At 34.3% G+C, this 24820-nt stretch overlaps 1 protein-coding gene across 1 annotated transcript in view; it reads right to left on the bottom strand.

The window, feature by feature from the left end:
- Fife (regulating synaptic membrane exocytosis protein fife) overlaps window positions 1–24820 on the bottom strand; it is a 1049884-nt gene that overhangs the window by 753596 nt on the left and 271468 nt on the right. Inside the window, exon 3 of the mRNA XM_069845197.1 lies at window positions 5898–6222. Coding sequence (XP_069701298.1) covers window positions 5898–5933 — 36 coding nt within the window. The 5' untranslated portion in view covers window positions 5934–6222. The remainder of the gene's footprint in view (window positions 1–5897; window positions 6223–24820) is intronic.

Below are 24820 nucleotides of genomic sequence, written 5' to 3'. Positions count from 1 at the left end.
ATGAGGCTGACTTCATATTTCCCCTACTTACGAGTTCTGCAGGCCTGACCCTGCTATTCACTCAACCATCCATACGTCGTTCACCGATCCATCCATCCACCCATAGGAGTCCTGGTGATTTCAATTCTACTAGGATAAATAAATAAATAAATAATAAAATAATAAATAAATAAATAAATAAGTAAATAAATACATCCATAAATAGGTCTCATAACATTTATTCATATACGTTTGTCTACACTTCAGTATAAATTTTACTGTTATTTAACTACGCTGTATCAAGAATTAGATTATTGCACCAATATAATTGGTGATAATGAGATAGTACAAGGACACCAGTTTATTTTTACTAACATTTTTATATTAATCATATATACCTTTGGATTAATGGTTGAGAACCGAAAACACAGTTTGCTACCCCCTTCTACGACTGGAGTTCGATGATACTGGCGTAAAATACAAACAAATCACTTTACTAGATATAGGAGGGAAGAAAATTAGTTCATCCAGTTACGTAAACTAGGAAATATCGCGATTTTGAGTTTGATAATTTTCATTGGGTTTTTGTTTAATCAAAATACAGTATTAACAATAAATGATTTTACTCACAAAATCAGCTATCCATGCGAACGTATTCATTATGCAATGTATATTATACTGTCTACAGCACATTAGCGTACAATATAGAGAATGAAGTTAAATTGAAAAATAATCATAATATGGTTATTTAAACACATTTTTGAAAACAGTGATCGTTCATTTCGTTACAGACTTCAGATCTTTTGTGCATACTATCGCACTATAGACTATTGTACCTAATTTCAATTACCAGTTTCGTCTTTCGTACTAGTAACTCATGTTGAAATAATTCTGTACCTACTCTATAAAAGAGTACCTACCTTACGTACTGTAAATTCAATCTTCGCTTCTGCCCGACCCGCGCAGATAAAATTACTCAGACATGCTATCTATTGTCCGTCCAAGGGTTATGTCGCAGGATTATAGAAAGGGGGGAAATCACGTGACAGTTAATTACTTAACGAGGCCCTTTTATTTAACTTATTTTTAACAGTTGTATAATATTACGTAGACGTCCAATTTCTAAAAGAAATTAATGTTTTCAGAAAAGAGCTAAGACAGCCCAGCCACTAGCCTTTACAAAGGGGCTAGCAGAAGCAGGTGGGGGAAATCGGGCTGCGACGTAGGGAAACGGACGGCAGTACCTGTGCGAAAATATGATTCAATATTAAAAGCTCTGTCGTCACTGGAAAACGCGAACACTGCAGTAATATTTACTAATATGCGGCCTTTGTTCTGTGTGGAGGACAGTTGGAACTTCATTAGTTGAAAGGGTGGGAGTGAAGTACATTCAAAAACTCTGGTGCAATAAAAATTGAAGTAAAAATAAAATGATGTCCCTGTACTTGGCGAGATAATGCTAAAAATTCTCTATGTGAAAATTTGACATTCACGTTGCAGTCGGGAAAACTTCTGAAAAAACATAAACCAAGCAATCACTCAAAGCGAGAATCGAACACATGCCCGGGCGCAAATCCGCATCAGCAGGCAAATGAGTCTACCGCCTGAGTTACACCAGTGACTATATATTGAGCTGAGACATGAAAGCGAAGACAGAATCGGAGTACTTAAAATAAACACGTTTCACAACTATTTTAATATTCACAAATCCCACACAGTCTGCTTGATATCGAATTTCAGTCCTTTACCGACTTAATTATCAAAGAGCCTTCCCTTTAGCTCATTAGTACAGAATGTACCTTAAATGTTGAAGTGTCATTGACTTGCATTAGGAACAACCTGTTGATATGGCATCCTATAACTCACAGTCAAGTGTTTCAGCTCATTATGTAAGTCAGTTACTAATATTCCATTACTACTGATGGGCTAACTTGACGCAAGAGAAGCGACGATGATATTTCACCATGGTAACGAAAGCTTAAAATTAATATTCTTGAGGAAAAACAAAAGAATATTGCTTAGATTCCTTCGTTTCAGTACCGAATCGCGATGCCAAGATAGTAAGGTCTTTTGTGCGAGATCGTACGTATTTGCTTGTTTTCTGCACAGAACCAATAAGCGGTAAGTGTGAAACACCTCATTCAGTATTCCCAACCTAACACACATAACAATTTTCCTCTTTTTACCGCTTAAGCGCGACATTCATTTTACTGCTTTAGGCTTTTAACATATTAGTTTAGAGACCTTTAACATAGTAAAAATTATAAATTGGAAACTTACCACTGCATTTTCACCTAAATTGCAATGTTAATTATTGTTTTTAAATATTTGCAAAAATTAAGTAAAGTCTACTACTCCACGAAACTTATTGCATTCCTGATACAAGTAACATTAAGGAAGCCGTGAAAAAGTCAACAAGATTCCAGATGCCGATGTTATTACTGCAATATGTTATATAAATAATATTGTTAAAATATTAAAATGAAAAATAAATCATTACATAACCTTACCGTTTGTTTTAAGTTCGCATTTAGTCTATAGACTGGGGAAAAAAAAAGACAGACGTATATCACGGCCTGCTGGAGTATAGCAAACTCAGCAAACATTTTATAGCAACAATGTTGAAGAAAGATATTTTGGTGTTCCGAAGTTGCCGTCATTAAACAGAAACCAACATGGAGATTTCATTGCAACTAATTAGAAATTCGTCTTTCAGTTATGTAATAAACAATCTTCGCACAAAATAATGTACGATACACGAGCGGTATGTTTGTTTTCATGTTCGAGGAAAATATTGAAAAAGCGAAACGTAGTTGAGCTTTTTTAATTTCCGAGAACATGAAAACTTCAACATACCGCTCTTGTAACGTATATTACTATTCTTCTTAAATCCAAGGAAGGAAAACTTATTTTGCAAAGATTGCATGCCCTTTACAAAGAAACTGTAACTAGTGTCATGTTTTTTTTATATTTTTAATTGGTTTATTTTACGACACTTTATGAACAGCTATCTAGCGCCTGAGTGAAATGAAGGTCAATTCCAGCGAAATGAGTCCCAGGTCCAGCACTAAAAGTTATCCAGCATTTGTTCTTACTGCGTTGAGGGAAAATCCTGGAAAAATCTCCAACCAGGTGGCTTTTAACCAACATTTGAACCGAAGCCCGCTCGTTTCACTGTCAGACGTGCTAACCGTTACTTCACAGCGGAAACTAGTGCCAAGTCAAAATTGTCTCAATATCACAAGTGAGTTTCATCTTCCCGATAACTTCACAAGAGCGGAGTGAAGCGAAGCCAGTGGGAAATTATCTCAAAATATAGATCCACAAGTGATATTTGCTAAGACTGTTATGCGAATAGTGCATTCAATAAACGGTATTATTGAAATAAAAATAATAAGACTTTTTATTCAATTTAATCCACTTGTATATCGAATTTCGTACGTTAGAACGGCCTTATATACGTACTTACGCGTTAGGTAGGTCTACTACTTGCCGTCTAGTGATAAGAATCTGAACTACCGACAAAGTATTGATTTTTATTTTATTAATAATATTATTTTTATTTTATTAATTTTCTAGGCGTTATTTTATTGTAATTTATGCATGTAACTTTATTACGTAACGAATCCTCCCCTGAGCACGAGACCACTCTATTTCTTTGTATTATATTTTTCTGGCAATAAAGTTATAACGTTACTGACATCTAGTGTTAAGAATCTCAACTACAGCTGAATGTGTGAACAGCAGACTGAGGTGAAATATTGAATTGTATTAAACTGAATTGTATTTAACATGTGTGAAATAATGAATTCTATTAAATTGAATTGTATTTAACTTGTGTGAAGTATTGAATTATTGTATTAAACTGAATGCTTATTTCAACCTATGTGTAGTATTGAATTATATAAAACTGAATTGTATTTAACCTATGTAAAGCGCTGAATTGTACTAAACTGAAATGTATTTAATCTATGTTAAGTATTACATTTTTTATTATAATAAATGCATTTAACCTATGAGAAGTATTGAATTGTATCAAACTGAATAATTGCATTTAAGCTATGTGAAGTAATGAGTTGAATTATATTTAACCCTTGTGAAGCACTGATTGCATTAAACTGAATTGTATTTAATCTATGTGAAGTATTGAATTGTTTTAAACTGAATTTTATTTAATCTATATGAAGTATTGAATTGTTTTAAACTGAATTTTATTTAACCTTTGTGAAGTATTGAATTGTATTAAATGAATTGTATTTAACCTATGTAAAGTACTCAATTGTTTTAAAGAATGTATTTAACCTATGTGAAGTACTGAATTGTATTAAACTGAATTGTATTTAACCTATGCGAAGTATTGAATTCTATTAAACTGAATTGTTTTTAACCTATGTAAAGCGCTGAATTGTATTAAACTGAAATGTATTTAATCTATGTTAAGTATTACATTTGTTATTATATCAAATACATTTAACCTATGAGAAGTATTGAATTGTATCAAACTGAATTGCATTTAAGCTATGTGAAGTAATGAGTTGCATTAAATTGAATTGTATTTAACCTATGTGAAGTACTGAAATGTATTAAACTGAATTGTATTTAACATATGTGAAGTATTGAATTGTACTAATCTGAATTGTATTTAACTTATGTGAAGTATTGAATTGTATTAAACAGAAATTGTATTTAACCTATGAGAAGTACTGAATTGTATAAAATGATTTGTATTTACGAGTAACCTATGTGAAGTACTGAAATGTTTTAAAGAATGTATTTAACCTATGTGAAGTACTGAATTGTATTAAATGAATTGCATTTAACCTATGTGAAGTACTGAATTGTTTTAAACTGAATTGTATTTAACCTATGTGAAATACTGAATTCTATTAAACTGAATTGTATTTAACCTATGTGAAGTACTGAATTGTATTAAACTGAATTGTATTTAACCTATGTGAAGTACTGAATTGTATTAAACTGAATTGTATTTAACCTATGTGAAGCATTGAATTGTTTTAAACTGAATTTTATTTAACCTATGTGAAGTACTGAATTGTATTAAATGAATTATAATTTAAAATATATGAAGTATTGAATTGTATTAAATGAATTGCATTTAACCTATGTGAAGTACTGAATTGTTTTAAACTGAATTGTATTTAACCTATGTGAAATACTGAATTCTATTAAACTGAATTGTATTTAACCTATGTGAAGTACTGAATTCTATTAAACTGAATTGTATTTAACCTATGTGAAGTACTGAATTCTATTAAACTGAATTGTATTTAACCTATGTGAAGCATTGAATTGTTTTAAACTGAATTTTATTTAACCTATGTGAAGTACTGAATTGTATTGAATGAATTATAATTTAAAATATATGAAGTATTGAATTGTATTAAAGAATGTATTTAACCTATGTGAAGTACTGCATTCTATTAAACTGAATTGTATTTAACCTATGTTAATTCTAAATAAATGTTCGAAATTTTATAACAAGGATCTTAATTCATGCAAGTCTTCTAATTGAAAGTACGGTTACAGAATTAAAATCCTTTAAAAGTAAACCTATTTGATGATGAAAATATTAATTGCTTTTTCGTAGTTTGTTTATAGTGAAGTTATTTCTTAATTTGTACATAAGGCTTCAGTGAGGATGAGTTTTCACTGGCTTCCAAATATTCCCCTTACTAACCAGAAACAATTGCGTTTCAAGTGCTACAAGATTATTTCGACAATGTTACAGTGATTGTTGACTATGATTGGATAAAACTGAACGAATTCTTATACGGGATTGGCCATTGATCGCATGGGCAACTGAAAGACACTTGAGTAGAACCTTCATAGAAAAAGACTTCGTATAACATCTCCTCTAACTGCAATGAATGAAATATTAGTTTGAAGTTACATCCTACCTTTTTCATAAAGGACATCACATTTGTCGGCAACATGGTTGTGGGATGTGTATCTGTATCTTCTTCACAATGTCACAAAATTGTTTTGACGAGCTGTAGCACTTTCTGAGAGAGTTCACTCGCACACTGAAGAGTAAAAAGTGTCACACTGAACACCACACAACTTTGGGTCACTGTACCATCCAAGTGCTGCCGCGGGGGGCGGAAACCGCCTCCCCTTCATATTTGCTAACGCTAGACGATCTCTTGCTTTACATCCCGATGCCTGGCGTAGGGGATGAGATTCGCTGCAGCCATTTTGTTACCCTCCAACCAAGTGGCTAACCTGCAAAAACAAAGATATGAAAGAGCATTACAAACATGAAAGCAAGTTGGAAAGCAAATATATCGTTTTATACAATGTGGTGCCTTCGAGCGAAGGAGAGAAATGTATGCTTTTCGAACTACGTCCAGTTACAATTCATGCATTTACAGAGTCAGTACAAACGTACATATTACTTTCTAATTTATATTTAACACACGCAAAGCTTGTGGATTTAAATTCTGTAGCAGAATAGGAGACCCTCCGAAAAGAAAGACATAGTCTTATCATTACGTTGAATCCCATTCAACAGTGGGTGATAGGGAGAGGAATAAATGTAATGTCGAAATTTATAATTTTTAAGAACTTCATTTATTTCTATTTTAAAATCTTTAACGTTCAACGTCTATATTCGATCTGCAAGCGGAAAACATCTGTAATATTTTCACATGAAATGTCTACTCTGACGTCAAGCGTGGTAAGGTGGAAACAGTATACAGTGTAAATGTCCGATTATTAAAGAGTCCTCTGAAGTTAAGTATTTAGGCATAATTTTCGATAATCATGTAAAATGGAACCAACACATTAATTACCTTTGTAATAAAATATATCTTCATAAACCTATTGATTTTCTATCTCAAAATTTGTTTTTAGACTTTAATGTACTTAACGTAAGACAAATTTATTATATTGTGTTAATAAAATTCATACATAAAAATCGAAATAATTTTGAATTGTATTTTCATAATTATGAAACAAAAGGTATGAATTCTTTAAGATTGTTTGAACCAAAATGCAACACTGTTACAGTATTTAATCATAGTAGTAATTTAGGCCCAAGAATATATAACAAATTTATATTTAAATATCCTAATCTTGTCAATTCTAATAGTTCTAGTATTCAATTTAAAAAGTTATATATGGATTTTATAAAAATTGAAAAATTGTTAATTTAAATTTATATACTATAATTGCATAGTAGACATAAGACAAATTGTATTGTATAATTATTAATTTCAATTCGGGAATCCGCCCCTGAGTACGAGTTCTACTCTTTCAGGGGCCAGCTAAAGTTTTTCTGTATATATTATATTTTATGTTACAATTATTAGCAAAATAATAAATAAATAAATATATAAATAAACTTCGTGTTTCGTGATTTTCCGAATGGTCCGTCTCGTTTCATTTTTTATTTATTACGCCTCAAGGAACCTGCTCGGCTTAACCTTCTCAATTCTCTAGAGTTCCTTCAGTGCAGCAGCGAAACTCGGGGTGAGACAAGTGGCCAACAGACTTGGAGCTCACACAATCAGTTTTTCTCAGCTCCCAACTCCCTTGCAAGGACGTGTTTTCGCATGCCTTTTAGTGCTTTTCCTCCATTGTTTCTTTCATTCATAGTCAACCCAGTCCGTGGTGAATTAAATTTTGGCCTATTAAAAACACACCAAGGATCTTATTCCTTCACATCCCCAAATTCCTGGGTAAGTTGACGGGGCTGGACTCGGTTTCCTGGCTAGCTCGGTATGCAGAGCGACGGATATTGCCGTCGGAAACTGAATTACATAAAGAATGAACCGTAAGTATTGTAATTAATTTCAAGAGACTATTCTCTGAGAGCAGTAACATGAGCTGCTGCCAAGAAGTCAAAAGGAGAATAGCAATGGCAAAGGAAGCTCTTAATATAAAAAAGGAGCATTTTCTGCGGACATCTGGAGAAAGAACTAAGGAAGAGACTAGTGAAGTGCTTTGTGTGGAGTGTAGTATTGTATGGGGGCAGAAACATGGATATTACGACGAAGTGAATAGAAGCGACTAGAAACATTGGAAATGTGGATATGGAGAAGAATGGAAACATGTGAAATGGACAGACTGAGTAAGAAACAAAGCTGTTTTGGAAAGAGTGGATGAAGAAAGAATGATGCTGGTTGAGAAGAAACTGCCTACTGAAGGATGCACTGGAAGGAATTGTTAACGGGAGAAGAGTTCAGGGTAGAGGAAGCAATCAGATGATAGAAGACATTAAGATATATGGATCATATGAGGAGGGACAGAGGAAGGCAGGAAATAGGAAAAACTGGAGAATGCTGGGTTTGCAATGAAAAACCTGCCCATGGGCAGTACACTGTGAATGAATGAATGAATTCTTTGACAAATTTCAAACAATAAAATTTCTTACAATTTTGCTGGTGTTTGCTCCTTTTCGAGATAAATATTGTTTTATATGAAACATTTCATAGCGTGTTTTGGGAAAGCCATTGACTGAATTCCCAACATGCTCAGTCAATTTAAGAGAGCAGTACTATGATGATAAATGGTTGCAAGGATTTCAGTTTTTTCCTTTAAATGTGCAGAAATTTCATTCGAAAGAGAAAATCAGACTTCAGTTTTGGATTCAGCAATCTAAGAAACTATAAATGTAGCTTAAATTTTTAGAAAAGTTTTATGGTCCTTAATTTTGTAGATCTGTGTTATTGTTCAAACATTTTGTTAGTACTTGGCTTACAAAAGCAGTTTTATTAATCAAATCGACTAAAACAAGATCTTCATAACAGGAAATGAGAAAATTGAGATCCCACTCTTGACATGATTTGGTAACAGAAGACGTACTGCACATATTTTAATGAAATTCACCCAAATCGGTCTCTAATTTCTCAGTCAACTGTGATTTGAATAAGTAGAATAGAAGTGATATTTAGAAAACACGGACATATAATCAAATTCTATAATCCCAAGCATCTCAAACTCTCATTTTCTATTAAAATGATCTTTCTTGTTTACATTGATTTCATCAATGTAACTTATTTCGTAATATAAGGACTGACAAAATGTATGAATGATTTTGTTACTTTAAAATTAATTATAAGACAATGAAAGTATTGCACAATAATACAAAAGATATGCTCTTTCAGATGATCAGCTTATTAAAAAACCATAGGATGTCCTTTTAAAATGATCTCGACGTCGTAACTCTCACAACAAAATCAACAAAATTGGTTTGATTCGATAAAAAATATTCCTTCCTAAGTTAGTTTGACGTGGCTGAGATGATTGTTCGAAATCCCCTCCTTGAATTTTAATTGCAATAACCCGTTACTTTTGGAAACATATTTTTTTCATTATGGTTTTGACTATATTTTGCAAATCCGCATTAGGCAGTTTCCGTAGGTTAGAGGTTTTCTTATGAAGCTTTAGGTAGGTAAATACACGGAATGACGGAAAGACTTCTTTGTTAGCAGGTTTCCGTCACTCACAGGTTTTATTAAGCAGATTCCACTTTGCAAATTAAATATAATTTTTGTAAATAGGAAAATTTCGTGTTTTTTTGTATGTATTTATTTACACTGCAAGTGGGCAAACACCCGGTGACAGTGGTACACAATAAAAACAATACACGATAAAATTACAATACACAACACAATTAATACACAATAATTACAATTAATAATAATATATAAAATAACCTAATCAATAAGTAAACCTAATTTTACATTACAACCTACATATGTATAGGTCCTACGTAAGTTTCACATTGGTACTGATAATAATCTTTCACTTTACTCTCATTTCACTCACTGAACTAGCACTATGACACATTTCACTGAAACTTTAGAACACATTTCACTGACACTATAAAATTATCACTGTTCGAAACTATTCACTACATTGTAAAACCATAACTTCACTGACTCACCACGCTTCACTGATACAACAGTTCAAATAAGACAAAACAATTACACCCTTATTCATACTTATGAACAGAACTGCATTTAAACTAAACATTTGTAGTCAAAGACCGTCTTACAAGCTATTTTAAATAATTTACAATTCAAATCAAAGGAATAACTCGTCAGGCTAAGTAAATATATGTCACGTTAAAGAATACACGCCACCTCAATGTTAATTTACACCTTATACACAACTTTTAAAGTTATTCTTGAATCTCCTTCAGGAAGGGAAGCCCTCAAAGACCGCTGCAGGTAGATCATTCCAGTCATTTATAGTTCGATTTAAAATTGACAATTTACCTACATCCGTTTCCTGTTTCCTACATTTGATTTTAAAACCATGATCGTTCCTACCTAGGTGTAAGAACGCATGATTTATTGAATACAACATTTCGGATTATGTACATTGCACTAGAAACAAAAAGGCTTATCTTCATGAAATTTAATTCCAGTAGAGATAATGCATTTTCTCTGTTTACTTTCAATATAACACGAAAATGATTATAAAAAAGTAACGGTCGGATTGCGTCTCAAAGGACATCATTATAAAGGTGTCAAAGACGATATAATTACAGCTCTCCGCAGGGACCCATAAACAGTCGTAGCCATGCATATCCATTATCACCCACTGGGATATATATCCTTCATGTAATAACAAAAACAGTGTGACACGTCTCGTCTGTTTTAATTAAGGCAAATCAACTGCCTGCAACCATGACGCCTGGGGAGATGTAATTTATTTCCAAAAAGGAATCTTAATACATTTTTAACGCGCCTCAAACACATTGGAACCTATGTAACACAAAAATACTTTGATATTTCTTTCGATATAATGTTACGTTCACGATAACCGTGCTCATGAAATGCTCATTTGGTACAGTCGGGTACAATTCACACTTGTTACATACTTTCAGCCAAATGTCGCGAAGTTTGTAAGTGAATATGTAGAGTGTGTCATTAATTTCAGCGGGTTATTCTTTGAGATATTCCAAACAAAGTTTAATACAGATTTGCCTGTCATTAATTTCAGCGGATTATTCTTTGAGATATCGCAAACAAAGTTGAATACAGTTTTGCCTGTTATTAACCTCTTCCCTTTACTATATATTTTACCAGTTTTGTGAAAAAAAAGTGTCATATTTCTTGTTTTCCTAAAGAGGTCATTTAATATTGCAGAATCACTGTAAATCACTAATTTTCTTACATACCTAAAAAAAATCACTGTAAAATAGACATACATTCAGACCTGAATTATTATCCCGAGTTATCTCGTGCACCTTGATTCCAGCTCTGGTAGTTGTCCCACTTTGATTTTTTCCTCAACTATTTACCAACTTATGTTTTTTTATGGATTAATTTATGAGGTACAATACCAGTGCTGTTATCAAGGCGTTAAATGTTGCTTGTCGTGTGATAGACTCGAAAGCAGGGTATTACGCACAGTGGCACATTGCATTCCGGACAGTAGTATCTGCTCTCCTATATGAGAGCGTCTTGGGAAGAATGTTGTAGCAGTCATTGAATATTTGTACCAGTACATCTGTTCTTCAGGTTTGTGAATAACGTTCTGCAGTATAACTATGTCCAAAAGTACAGGTATTTCAGAGTCTGTAGTAGGCCGCCACGAATTATTTTCAGCATTCTGTGAACACTTATTAGCATGCCGAATCGTCCACTCGAATATAATGTTGATGAAGTCATTATTAAAGAATAATTTTAAAAATTGAGAATTATCGTTATCAGAAACAATGTTAAAATTTCAGGGAATGGGGACCTCGGAGGTGCAGAAGAAATGGTGCCAGATGTCTTCTATTCAAACCACTGTCGAAAAGACGCGACATCAACTGATCTGAATTTATTTGTTGGTCTATAACTTCGTCTTCTGATACCGATGTTTCATATCCTAATCTTCTACAGGAATATATTCCTGATCAAAAGTTTCGGAATCACAAATTTGATCCATCTTTACACAAAACAGCATAAAAAACATTAAACACAAACAGAAACCGCCAAAACTAACTAGCATCTACTCACTACTGTGTGTGAATGCTATATGAGCATAGAATTCCACTCGCAAGGAAGAAGTACAAAAAACACCACCAGATATAGCAATATCACTAACTTCTTGTAGCCATCTACTGAGGAAGAGGTTAATGAAAGAATGGAAACATATGGGTATCAAACGAGTTAACTCGGGTTAATAAATTTTGACACAAGTTAGCAACCCGAGTTATCTCGGGTTAATCAGAGAAGTGGTTAATTTCAGGTATTATTCTGTGAGCTATTTCAAACAAAGTTTAGTACAGTTTTGCCTGTCATTAATTTCAGCGGGTTATTCTTTGAGATATTTCAAACAAAGTTTAGTACAGTTTTGCCTGCCATTAATTTCAGCGGATTATTCTTTGAGATATTTCAAACAAAGTTTAATACAATCTTGCCCATTTTTGCTTCCATTTAGATATAAAAGTTGTTTTTATTAATTATTTCACAGCGTGTTTTGGGAAAACAATTGACTTAATTTCCTATATGCTCAGTCAATTTAAGAGAGCACTGTATTGATGGTAATGAATGGTTCAAGGAATTTTAGTTCTTTCATTCAAAAGGACAGAAATTTGATCCGAATGTAACATTGTAAAATTTCTTTGCACACCTGACATTTGATTTACAGTTGGAAACAACATCGTAAAAAGCACAACCAGGTAATCGGTCCAACCAGGATTCGAATCCACATATTAGAAAAACCTTCGATCACTAGCCTCGCTCGTCATTCCGTTACTACATGGGCGACCGTGAATATTGACATTCTCATTATAAATATTTGTGCCACTTGTACATGCCGATTTTTATAAATAAATAAAAATGATATAAAAATATTGCAATAGTTAGGTATTTAATGTCAATTTCTCGATAACAAATTTAAAAAAAGAACTTTTTTTATACATACATTTTACAACGAGATCAAACACCTTACGTTTTCGATATTAAACAAGAGCTGGAAGGTCTATTTCGTTGATTTGCAGCACATGAATATATAACACATCACAAGGAGCAATCAATAAGTTATCGGACTGCCCGGAATGTAGGCAACACACAGGATATAGGAAACAGAGACGTTATCTGGAACCAGGGAAACGCCTGGAATCTTCTACTAAATGCATCACTTGAAAGGCAGAGAAGAAGACAAGCCATAAGGCGTATATGGAGAGATTCCAGGAAAAATTGCAAGAGGTTCTTGACATGTTTACAAAAAAATCACGTGTAGCTCAATTCTTATAGACAATGTGACCGTCTTCGATAGACTGCCTCAACAGGCATGGTAGCAATTAGAGATTAACAGAACTAACTGTCGCTCTCGCTCGCTGTGTTCGTTGCATTTGTCTTTCGAGTCTCGACTCGTCATTCTCGTGCGCTTCGAATCTCGCTCATCGTTCTCGAAATAGTATTTGGTCGGCGTGGAAAGATTTCGTAAGTTTGAATAACATACATTATTGAAATAAATAACATTGTAAAAGTTTAAATGAGACAAAAAGACAAAACAAAACAATATCTTAGTTATCAAAATGTTCTGGTTCTACTATATGATATTACCTATGGTTATATAAATAGAAAAAAATTCTCAAGTAAATTTGCATTTCTAAGAAACATAAAACATAACATTAATATCTTTTTACTTGAGATTGCACACTTGATCTTAAACATATGAAAAGAAAAGTTCTAGCCTTGTTATAAGGGCTTAGTTATTAAAGAAAGACGGGGGAACGGATTATTATACACTGAAAGGTAGAGATAAAGTTTCAAATAGGCTACTTCATTGTTTATACATATATAACAGTTGCCAAAGTAGATAAAAGTTCAGTCAGGTATAAACAACTGTGGCGATTCAAGGCTGCTTGACTTCGGGACTCATCAATATCGAGTCTCAGAACACTCACAACCAGTCTTTAAGTCAAGGACGCGACATAATACAACATTGTGGTGCGGGTTTTCGGTTTTGCGGGCGCTTTAGCCTCGCTTTCTCGATCGTTTTTCATCTCTAGAAGCAATGAGCTTTAGCCAAATGCGCATGTATGTTTAAGGTACAATAAATAAAAGTGCTGTTCGGAACTATATTGATTAGGCTACATCTTATATGTTTCAATTCTTAAATAGAATAAAATTAGCTGAAGATGCTCAAATAAGACCTCGTGTTTTAGTGAAGCGTATTGTGATTTCAAAGAAGCAATATCTGTATTGTTGAACGCATGGATAATGAAATTTGTTCGTGCTGGCAGGTTCGGTGTCGGAAGGTATGACACCCCTCACGTCACAGTGACGCATCCTGCTTCATCCGTCAGTCACTAATGACGGCCAGACACGAATGCCAGAGACGTCGTTCCCGCGTTATCAGACTCGACGCGTTATGAGAAATTTGCATGCGCGTATTCATTATTTGCATAGACTGAAACGACAATGGAAGTCAGATAATTATAATACTCCCTCATACAGTTACAAAGTTTGTTGTTACGTTATGTTTACTCAAAGAGTCGATATCACAACGCTACCAAAAGTAAAAATTTTCGTTGTCTCACTGTTTCGATATTCTCGGGAGTCCAAATGTTGCGAAATCTACCGGACGGGTTACCAGTTATAAAGTCCACGATTAGAATGGCCATGAAATAATGTCCATATTGAAAATATCCGTGCTAAATTGTCCAGAGTCAAAATGTGCATAGTTCTATAATGTCCACTCCACTCTGATGTCCAGAGTCAAAATGTCCACTACACTCTATAATGTGCACTATATCCATTGTTGGTAGTAGTTACAGTAACATATGTAAAATTGCCAAGTTCAATAGATAGGCCAGCTGAAATCTTGAATTCACAAAGGGACAAGCCTTTCCTAAGTTATTTTTAATACTTGTACCACCATCACGACTACAACAGAGATAGAAAAAAAATGTACTGCAGGTGTAGCGAAAGAAAAATTTGTGATGCTTCTATGATTACTGGCAGAAATCTTCAATTTGGAGGTTTCTACAGTGCTTAAAAATGAAGAAAACCAAGTATGGACGCAAATCATCAAAGTAAGAGGTGGACACACACAAATTAAGGAACCTCTAAATAAAATCAAAGACAAATACTTCAAATTCTGAATAACTATGACACTTATGCGCGGAATGGGGAAATTCTCACATATCTACATCTGACATCTGGAGCTGTGCCCCAAGATGAAGAGCAATAGTTCAGTTTTGGCAAATGTAGGCAATAAAGAAATAAATATTCTTTTCACATTGTTCTCATGGTCATTTAGTGTTATGGACATTTTGATTTCATGACATTTTGTTTGTGGATATTTTGATCTCATGGACATTTTGTCCTCATGAACATTTATGAATATGGACATTTTGGTATATGGACAATATAAGGTGAAAGGACCGGACGACTTTTGTCTGAAATTTCTCACCCATAACAGTATGGTTTTCTTATCAGGAATTCTTTCGTGTCGGCCTACTCTAAGATGGGTACGAAATTGTCGCTGCTTTGCAATCACAGAATAATCATTTTTCAAACTATGCTTAAACAACAAAATGCACAACATTCAGCTGTCTTCGCTACGATGGAAAATGAAATGGCATAACTTGTGCTGCTCAAAAATATATGCCACTCAAGCGCAACTATCAAGGAAACTGCGGGGCAGCCAATTCAAGCCGGGGAGATCATTCTGCAGGTTCCGGTGTAAAGTCTACACAGTTTTGGAGCAAACACGTTTCCCAAGTTAATTAAACATTAATTACGAACTAAATTTACACTTCAAAAGACGAGGATGAACTGGGGACTGTTTGGGCTCCAATTACTAACAAGGATTCTAACGTTACATTCCATTTTAGAAAATAATGTGTAGCTGCGAGATGAAAGCATTTATCTCTGTGAAAGGTTCGCAGTTTACTGCATTGGTACTCGTAATGGCAATGTTTTAATAGAACCTCACTCTCTAAATGAACTGCAAGATCAGTCAATTTTTATTGAGTTATTTTACGACCCTGGGTTGAGGGAAAACCCCGGAAAAAACACACAACCCAATATGAGCAAATGCTGGGTAACTTTCGCTGCTGAACCCCGGACTCATTTCACCGGCATTATTACCTTCATCTCATTCAGACGCTAAATAACCTAACGAAATCCGGTTTCGTACACCAGCTATAAATAGTAGGGTATCGTAAATCACTCTACCTATAAGTTACCACTTTATAGTTTGATGTTGGTTCATTTTTTCCGAGGAATTTGGATGTAGAAGCAGCAGTAGGCTGGTAGGTCTTTACCCTCCATGAGCTATAGCGGCAAAATGTTTATTATAGTTCCATTCCTTCAAGTGAACCTTCAATTATCAATATAGATGTTCCCCAAGGCACAGTTCTAGACCCTACTGTATTTTTAATATATGTTAATGACTTACAAGAATACAATGATGTTCATTTTTCTTATGCAGATGACACAGTTTTACTTTTTGGTGGAAAAATCAGGTATGATACTTACAATAATTAAAATAATGGACTTAAATTAATAGAAAAAAATTTTTGACATAAATTATCTCTTTATCAACGAAAATAAAACCATAATTATTTCATTCTCATTATCTTAAAAATGTAACCAATCTCCTACATCTACATTAAATATTAAATTACATAACTCTGATTGTTGTCTTATACAGTGTAAATGTCCGATTATTAAGGAGTCCTCTGAAGTTAAGTATTTAGGCATAATTTTCGACAGTCGTTTAAAATGGAACCAACACATTAAATACGTTTGTAATAAATTACGTAAAATAATAATATATTATTTTGTTTTATTGAGGAATTACTTGTCAATAAGTTTATTAAGTAATATACTTAACTTTATTTCAATCAGTAATTGATGGGGTAGCTTATTTAAAACCAATTTTAATCCACTTTATTATAGAAGAAAATAATTAAAATATATCTTCATAAACCTATTGATTTTCCATTTCAAAAATTGTTTTTAGGCTTTAATATTTTCAAAATAAGACAAATTTATTATATTGTATTAATAAAATTCATACATAAAAATCGAAATAATTTTGAATTGCATTCTTATAGTTATGAAACAATAGGTATGAATTCTTTAAGGCTGTTTGAACCAAAAGGCAACACTGCTACGTATTTAATCATAGAGTAATTTAGGCCCAAGAATATATAACAAATGTATATTTAAATATCCTAATCTTGTCAATTCTAATAGTTCTAGTATTACATTAAAAAAGTTATGTATGGATTTTATAAAAATTGAAAAATTGTAAATTTTAATTTATATATTCTTATTGCGTAGTAGACATAACACAAATTATATTACATACTTTTTAATTTCAATTCAGGAGTCCGTCCTTGAGCACGAGTTCTACTCTTTCAGGGGTGAGCTGCTTTTATTATATTTTATACTCCACCATGCCGAAAGTAGTAATTATACACCTGGTAGCAGCCCTTTAATAGACCTCATTAAAGTACACCTATTCATTAAAGTTCTGGTGTTCCACCAATCAGAAAACATCATTGTAGGAATATGAAAGCGCAAGTATCGATTATTTTCGGATATGCAATCGAAAGACAACTAGCGAGACGTCACAGAGGCTGGAAATTAAATACTGTCGCAGAAGGTTATGTTCTGTTACTATAATAATTAGCGTTAATTGTAAATAATATTCAACAAATTCAATTTGTCATCTCGTTTTTCAATGTCTAAATCAATTTCAAGGTTATATCAAGATTAATGTTCATGTTATTCTCTAGTTTATATCAAGGTCAATGACATTCGTTCCTCGGAAAAACTTTCGCGTCTGCGCACATCTCACAATTTACGAGATATTGCACAAGGTCAGTTCCGCTCCCCAGTCAGATAAGAATAACATGAATACTTATGAATAATTTCAAGTTAGAAATACGGTCGAGCATAAAAAGTCGTATGAAACTTCCCTATAATGGTAATTAAGACGCTCTTATGAAGATTATGAAACTCGCGTCTTATTTACTACCATTATAGGCTTGTTGCATAATGTACTATTATGTTACAATTATTAGTTAAATAAATAAATAAATAAATACAAATTTCATATGATGCATTAACTTCAATTTCACATTTATGCCCTTGATAAGAGTCTTGGAGAAGTGCTGGTGAGATTTAAAACAAACCTCGGGTTCAAATTCTGTTTAATATCTCCCAGAATCTGTTAAAGACATACAAGAATAGGAATTGTAGTTCCTTAAAATCCCGGCATTGTTGAAATATGTTTGAATAGCATTCAGGAAATTCATAATATTATATAACATTCTACTTTCTGGTGCAATTTTCTATAGATTGCGTAATGTGCGCGCTGCAAATCGAAGCTTCCCGTCAGGCAGATATCGTGCCAGCTTGTAATTAAAACGCATGTTCGTAGTGCCTGTTTGTACCCGACAAGATCGATAGCTAATATGGAAATACAGTGAAAATGAACTCCACCATCGTCTACGCTCTTTGTATTGTATGCCGCATTAATTCAGTTCAAATTTAAATTGAAAACATATAACAACTCAGATTGCACTGTTTCATTTCTCTTTTGAGTTACGTCGAAAGTTATAAGAGAACTGAGGTTTCAACACCAGGTGAACTTTGTAGGAAATTTGCTTCGGTCGTTCATAAAACATATCTGGTTAACAGAATTAAATGAGAAACAATTCAATACTATCTGAAATCAGTAGCTGCTTACATTTTCTAAAGATATTTGATATATTATCTGGTAAGGCAAATGTAACATGATCGGTTGTAATAAAACAAATAAAATAAACAATCAAATAAAATAAATGAAGAAAAAAATAAATAGGAAGGAAGGAATTAAACTAGAAAAAATGCGGAATATATAAAAGCAAGAAAATCGGCAAGGATAGGAAGAGAAAAAATGGAACAGAAAGAAATAAAAGGGACATTCAAAACAAACAAAAAAAATGAAAAAAAAAAATTAATTCTACAGAACTCCACCAAAGGACAATCATTTTTTCTTTAACAATTACTTACTATGAATAATTTCAAAGAAAAATTGTTCCGGGGGCCGGGCATCGACCCCGTGACACTTCGCTTAGCGCGCGAACGCTCTACCAACTGAGCCACCCCAGGAACTATACACGACACCGTCACAATTTTTCCTTTGTATCCACACGACTCAAATGAGCTGACAAGACGCCAGAACTCAACTATGAGTGCACACAAATGCTGTGTGACTTAAATTGTGGCTTTCTGTTAAAGTACCTCCAGTATCGAATGTATTATACAAATCTGAAATTATTCAAACCTGCTTTACAGGGAGCTACTACCTGAAAGCCAGATTTGTATAATTGCTTCATATGAATGGCGTATAGTACGAAGTGCGTGATTTTATTTTTCAGCATCCTGTACTTTTCACAGAATAATCTAGAACTATTCACCTGTTGCACGTAGTAATGGATTAATTTATCGTCGCCATATTGTCCAGATCAGACGTCAACTTTACGTACTATCGTAGAAAAACTAATTGTTAATGCAATACTTCATTTGTTTTACACAAAAGCACTATAGTTTTGTGCATAGCGTGTAGTGAAGTACTTTATTTATTTTCTTATATGAAATTATCACTTTCAAACGCTATTCAAATATTTCAGAAACTTCAAAACGTTAGAGAATGTTAGTTCGGAAAAGAAGTCTGTTTGAACACATGTTCATTGGGATCATTTCCTTCAATTTTTGTAGGTCATTCACTTTCGATGTTCAGGCATTTAAGAAATACCCTATGTATTTAATCTTCAGATTATAACATCTAACATTTTTATTATTGGAATGAATTTATTTATGTTGGATTACGAGAAACATGTTTCCATGCGAGCTCTTTCTTAGAGTGCCCCACTTTCTTCTCTAAGATGGTCATTCTCTGTGTTATTTATGGTCACTGAACTTCCGGATTTACTTTTCCTGCTGAGAGAATTCTTTCTGAGGATTTTTATTCCTATTAAAATTCCACCATGTTGGGCAGGATTTGAACCGTGGAAGAAAGTAAAACTACATTGCCCTGATGTAGAGGCTGTAAGCTATAATATGTTCCATTTTCTTGTGTTACCATAAATTTTCTTGCGTCATCCTCTTTAGATGACCAAGGAGCCCACTTGTTATAGTGCACTTATTGTTATTTAGTTACCATTACAGTACAGTTTTGAGAAGGCTTTGGAATAATATTGCTCTAAATTTTCAATGCAACCTATATATTATATTTGTAATTTTAAAATATGATCGTGCAAAAAATGTTGTACATACACGTTTGTGAACTGCATTATAAAATCTCGGAAATTGAAAAATTCATTCTGCTCGTTTGTAAAACTTTTCCTCGGTTTTGTAAAAAGCACTTCTCAACCTTGTATCGTAATATACTATTAAAGTACATGAGCGTTCGTGCAGGGATGGTTTGTTCAAACCAATCATCTCGGATCATGTGCAACAGTTGAGGTTGGAACAGTTTTCAAACAGTTGTCAAACCATCACAAACACGCTGCAGAAACGAACTTGGTATCAACGATGCCTCGGATGAATTCCGGTTTCAAATCTGTACGAAGCAACTATGGAATTCACAACGCATTTCTAGCTTCAGAATACTAGCTAATTACAGAAATGATATTTTTGAATAGTTCATTCTTTATCTGCAATATTTTTTTACCCTCAAAACTCAAGGAAAAAGGTATTTTACTAACAACTTCAAATTAGTGTAACTCTGAAAATATTGTGGCAACCATGATGGAAAGTTCTCACTACTTCGGGGAGCTTCGTGCGCGTCCGGCAGAAGGGAGGGGGCGCGAGGAGGCGGCGCGGCGCGTGGCGAAGCAAGAGGGGGAGAAAACCGACTGCGACGGACGTACAGGAAGTCTGGAGTCTGAGTGATGGGGAGACCGGGAATCGTCCAGAAACAGAAACTTCCAGGGTCGAAGGTTCGCGAAGTGTGGTTTAACTAATAAAAAGCGAGCAGCCTTCGAAGGGTGCCAGTTTAGTTTGGACAGCAAGCCAGTTCAGTTTAGGACAATGAGTCAGTCTTGTCAAGCACCAGTGGACGAGCTAGGAAGCCAGCCTTCGAGACCTGGGTTCGACTTGAGGAGGACTGCAACTGTGGCAGCGACCCGGCGAGTGCGGCGTATCCGGAACTCTTGAGTTCGAGTGCAGTGCGATATACTGTTAACTTGAGTGAACGAGCTAGAAGAACTAGCCAAGGCAACGAACTGTGAACTGACAGTTTTGTTTTGTAAATAGTGCTTTGTGAACATTAGTTGAGATTAGCAGTACATTGTTGCTCTCAATAATCTAAGTGAATTGTCATTGTCGTCTGTGGAGTGCAATAACGAATACTGTGTTGCTGTGTGGAGTGAAATACCCATTGTTGACGGAAGTTTTTAAATTCAGTTATAAAAGTCATTATTGTTGTGAATAAAAGCAACATTGCTGTGTGAAATAAAAGTCACAATATTGAGATCAGGACAAATGTTCATATGACTATTTTTGCTCAGAATGTCTTCGGAAATATGCTCCGTAAGGGACGGTAAATCCTCGTGAATCACTCTGTATATAGTATTAAAATTATAGGATGTCATTTCAAATGTTCATGAAGATTCATAACTTGCATAAAAGTAGTTGTAAAAATATTTTGTTTTCATAAAAATATTTCTTTCTGAATACAAACTTTAAGGTGTCTGAACTTTTCGTCCAAGATTCCCTCATTTAATTTTAATTGCTATTATACGATTATTTTCAAAACCCCTGCATATCACAAATGAGGCAAGCTGTGAAAGCGTTTTTAATAGTCGCATTTCGAGATCCGCGCAGTTGTTGAGCTGTTAAATAAGAAGATGAAGTAGCCTTATGATTCATGTATCACTCCGCAGAGGAGGATAATCCAGCAGCCGATGTGTTTGTACAGCGCTGGAGTAAATCAACAATCCCCGTTATCTTGCCATTAGTTTAAAGGGTCTACCAATGCTAATAGCAGCAGAATGTATTAACAACATGCAAACGATAGCGAATAATCGAGTTGGAAAATCATGGCCAGTAAATCAACAGTATTTGTTACACATATAAAACAGTTTGCAGTGACAACAGATGCGATATTTATGGATGCGATTCCTGACAACTACGTCGCTGATATGATGAAGGTAATAATCACATTCGGAACTCTGCACAGGATGCGATCTGATGAGAATATCCGAACATCCATTTTCATTTCGAAATATATTTAGATTCGATTGTATAATTATTATTACTAGGTCATTATTGTAGTTGTCGGTTGACACTTCCTCGTCAGAGTTCATCGGAATCAGAGTTTGGACAGATATTGTGAGGGATTAAATACGGAATATTATCGAAATTACAAAACTGATATTACTTAGAGTAAAGGCCAGCGTTTGGTCACTGAGTGAAGAAAACAGGTTAGCTGAGCTATGAGGTATAGATGATAGCACACACACACACATAAAGTGCAGTATAGTCAGCGCAGAAGATAATAATAAAAGAGTACCGATGGTAACATGGTTAGGTGGCGATTCACTGAACAACAAGAATTTTGCTCCGTATTGAAACAATGTGTCCCTTGTGGTTTGGTGTGCGCTGAATCCGAAAATGCTTACCTTTTCTTCGTATCACGTAAGGTTTTTAAGATTATTAAGTTTAAGTTTATTATTCCAAGCAAAAATTACATCAACAAAGATTTTACAATACTATTGTAATACTCGTATATGAATATTCTTCAAATTTCGAAATTGATTACCAATCTCATATTCAAATACATTACATATTCCAATACGTTATAAATTAAATATATATTATGATTTCACTTTTCGATAAGCGCTGTCCCAGGAAATATCTGGCGCTTGTTGGGGGTTGTAAATCAAAACAAAAGTTAATGCATTTTATGAGTTTATGATCTATTTCCGGTTTATTATAGTTGTTTGCATGTTTGTACTTCTTACAAATAAACAGATATTGGTCCCTTTTATTTAGTAAATTTCATACCTGTTCAAAGTGAGGTCTACGCAATGAACAAACAAGGGTGTGGTTTTCAGTATTTAAAAGAAAATTTTACCAGTTTGAGTGAAGGCAAATTAAAAGAAAGCACTTTCATCTGTCCACAAATTCGCAACGTTATGCTAACTCTTTGTTTGAGGAAAACTTTCCGTTACAAAAAAATTAGCATGGTGCCCTTTCAAATATGTTTGCTCAAATTTATTGGTAGTAGCTCTATACAGTGGAGAGAGCAAGTATATGCTCACTAAACTTGTAGTTCAATGTGACCAAACACTGGGCTCTACTGTTGAGACACACTAATATATTTTTCCATATACCTGCCAGGAATCGAATCACTGTCTTCTGTACATATAACCAGAAGTCCTCCCTTCTCTTGAGCCACATCTAACAAGCAAACGTTCTGATGGAGGCAGATAAAAAAGTTAATTTTTTTTTCTTCCACCATGTCAATAATGTCAAAATAAGTGCCTATACAAGTTTTGGCCACTCGACCGCAATTACGAGGGCCATAAAAAATAAGTTCGCCACGGGCCGGTAACAGATAAAAAAAACACAATTTCATTGGACAAATTTATTCGGACACAGCAACTGTTGAGCTATTTTTTAACATATTTTCCATCAGGATTGAGGCATTTCTCATATCATGGGATCGACAGAGATAGGTGTAAACGCAATCAAACGCTGGTACCGATCTGAGGCGGCTGACTTCTACGACACAAAAATTGATTCCATAGTATGACAAATGTTTCAGTTCCAGTGGGGGATATGTTGACAAATAGCGCAACAATTGCTGTATCTGTTTCAATAAATATTTCCATGGAATTGTGCTGTTTTTTATAAACGGCCCCAGGAAAAGTCACTTTCTGGACGGCCTCGTAATTGCGATCGAGTGGCCAAAATTTGTATGAGCACTTCTTTTGACATTGTTAACATGGTGGAAGAAAAAATTTAACATTTTTATCTGCCTCCATCAGAACGTTTGCTTGTAAGTGCTTATTCTTAATACTTGCAATTATTATTTTCTAATTGTATGCTGATTTCTTGAAGACGAAGATTACCGCTGCAAACTTGACGTGTTTTCAATTCCTTTCGCGGAGTTAGTTCACTTTTATCCCAAGAACTAGACGTGTCGCCGGACATGGTGGCACTTTAATAAATATCATGGAAGCCCCAGGCTTGGCAGGATGTCTTCACGGATATCTGCGTCCTGATCCACTTTGCAGGTATCGGCAGCGACGCGTCGTCCCGCGGATCGTTGAACTAGTACAGCTACTGTGGAGGAACTCAGCCACTTCCTTCTCTAGATCGAAACTTAAAAGAGGACAAGATATTCTTCAGGCCAAGCATGTCAAGTGCGGGCTTTTCTAGCCTTTAAACGAGGTGTAATGGTGAACGTAGTATCTCTTTAAACGTTTGCCTGCGTGAGATTCTGTACGTGAAAGGTTTCTACACTCCTTGTCAGAAAGTACAATATGTCTGTACTTTCCATCCCTGTTTTACGCCTTCTAACCAAGAAATATGCTATTTTGAAATGCATTCTAACACGTGATTTCAAATAATTCAACCAAAGTTTCAAATGGTAGGATTTCAAAATACATTGACAGAGAACCTTAATTTGATTCCCGGAAATGTCACTTCTCCTACATTTCTCTGTTACTCCAAAAGGTGACCTCATGTCATGCTTTGTACACGACATTCAAAGGTATCTGACCTTATTAATCGATTCTGATCGATAATTTGTTGGTGTAAGTGTGGATTCTTTAGTTATTACTTATATGAATAGATGGCGAAGATAATAGTCAATTTTGCCAAACGCAGAAATGTTATGTTTTATTTAACGACGC

Source organism: Periplaneta americana, chromosome 14 (assembly GCF_040183065.1).
Source record: "Periplaneta americana isolate PAMFEO1 chromosome 14, P.americana_PAMFEO1_priV1, whole genome shotgun sequence".
Lineage (NCBI taxonomy): Eukaryota > Metazoa > Arthropoda > Insecta > Blattodea > Blattidae > Periplaneta > Periplaneta americana.
Note: the sequence above shows the minus strand (reverse complement) of the source record. Positions and strands in the feature narration are given on the sequence as shown.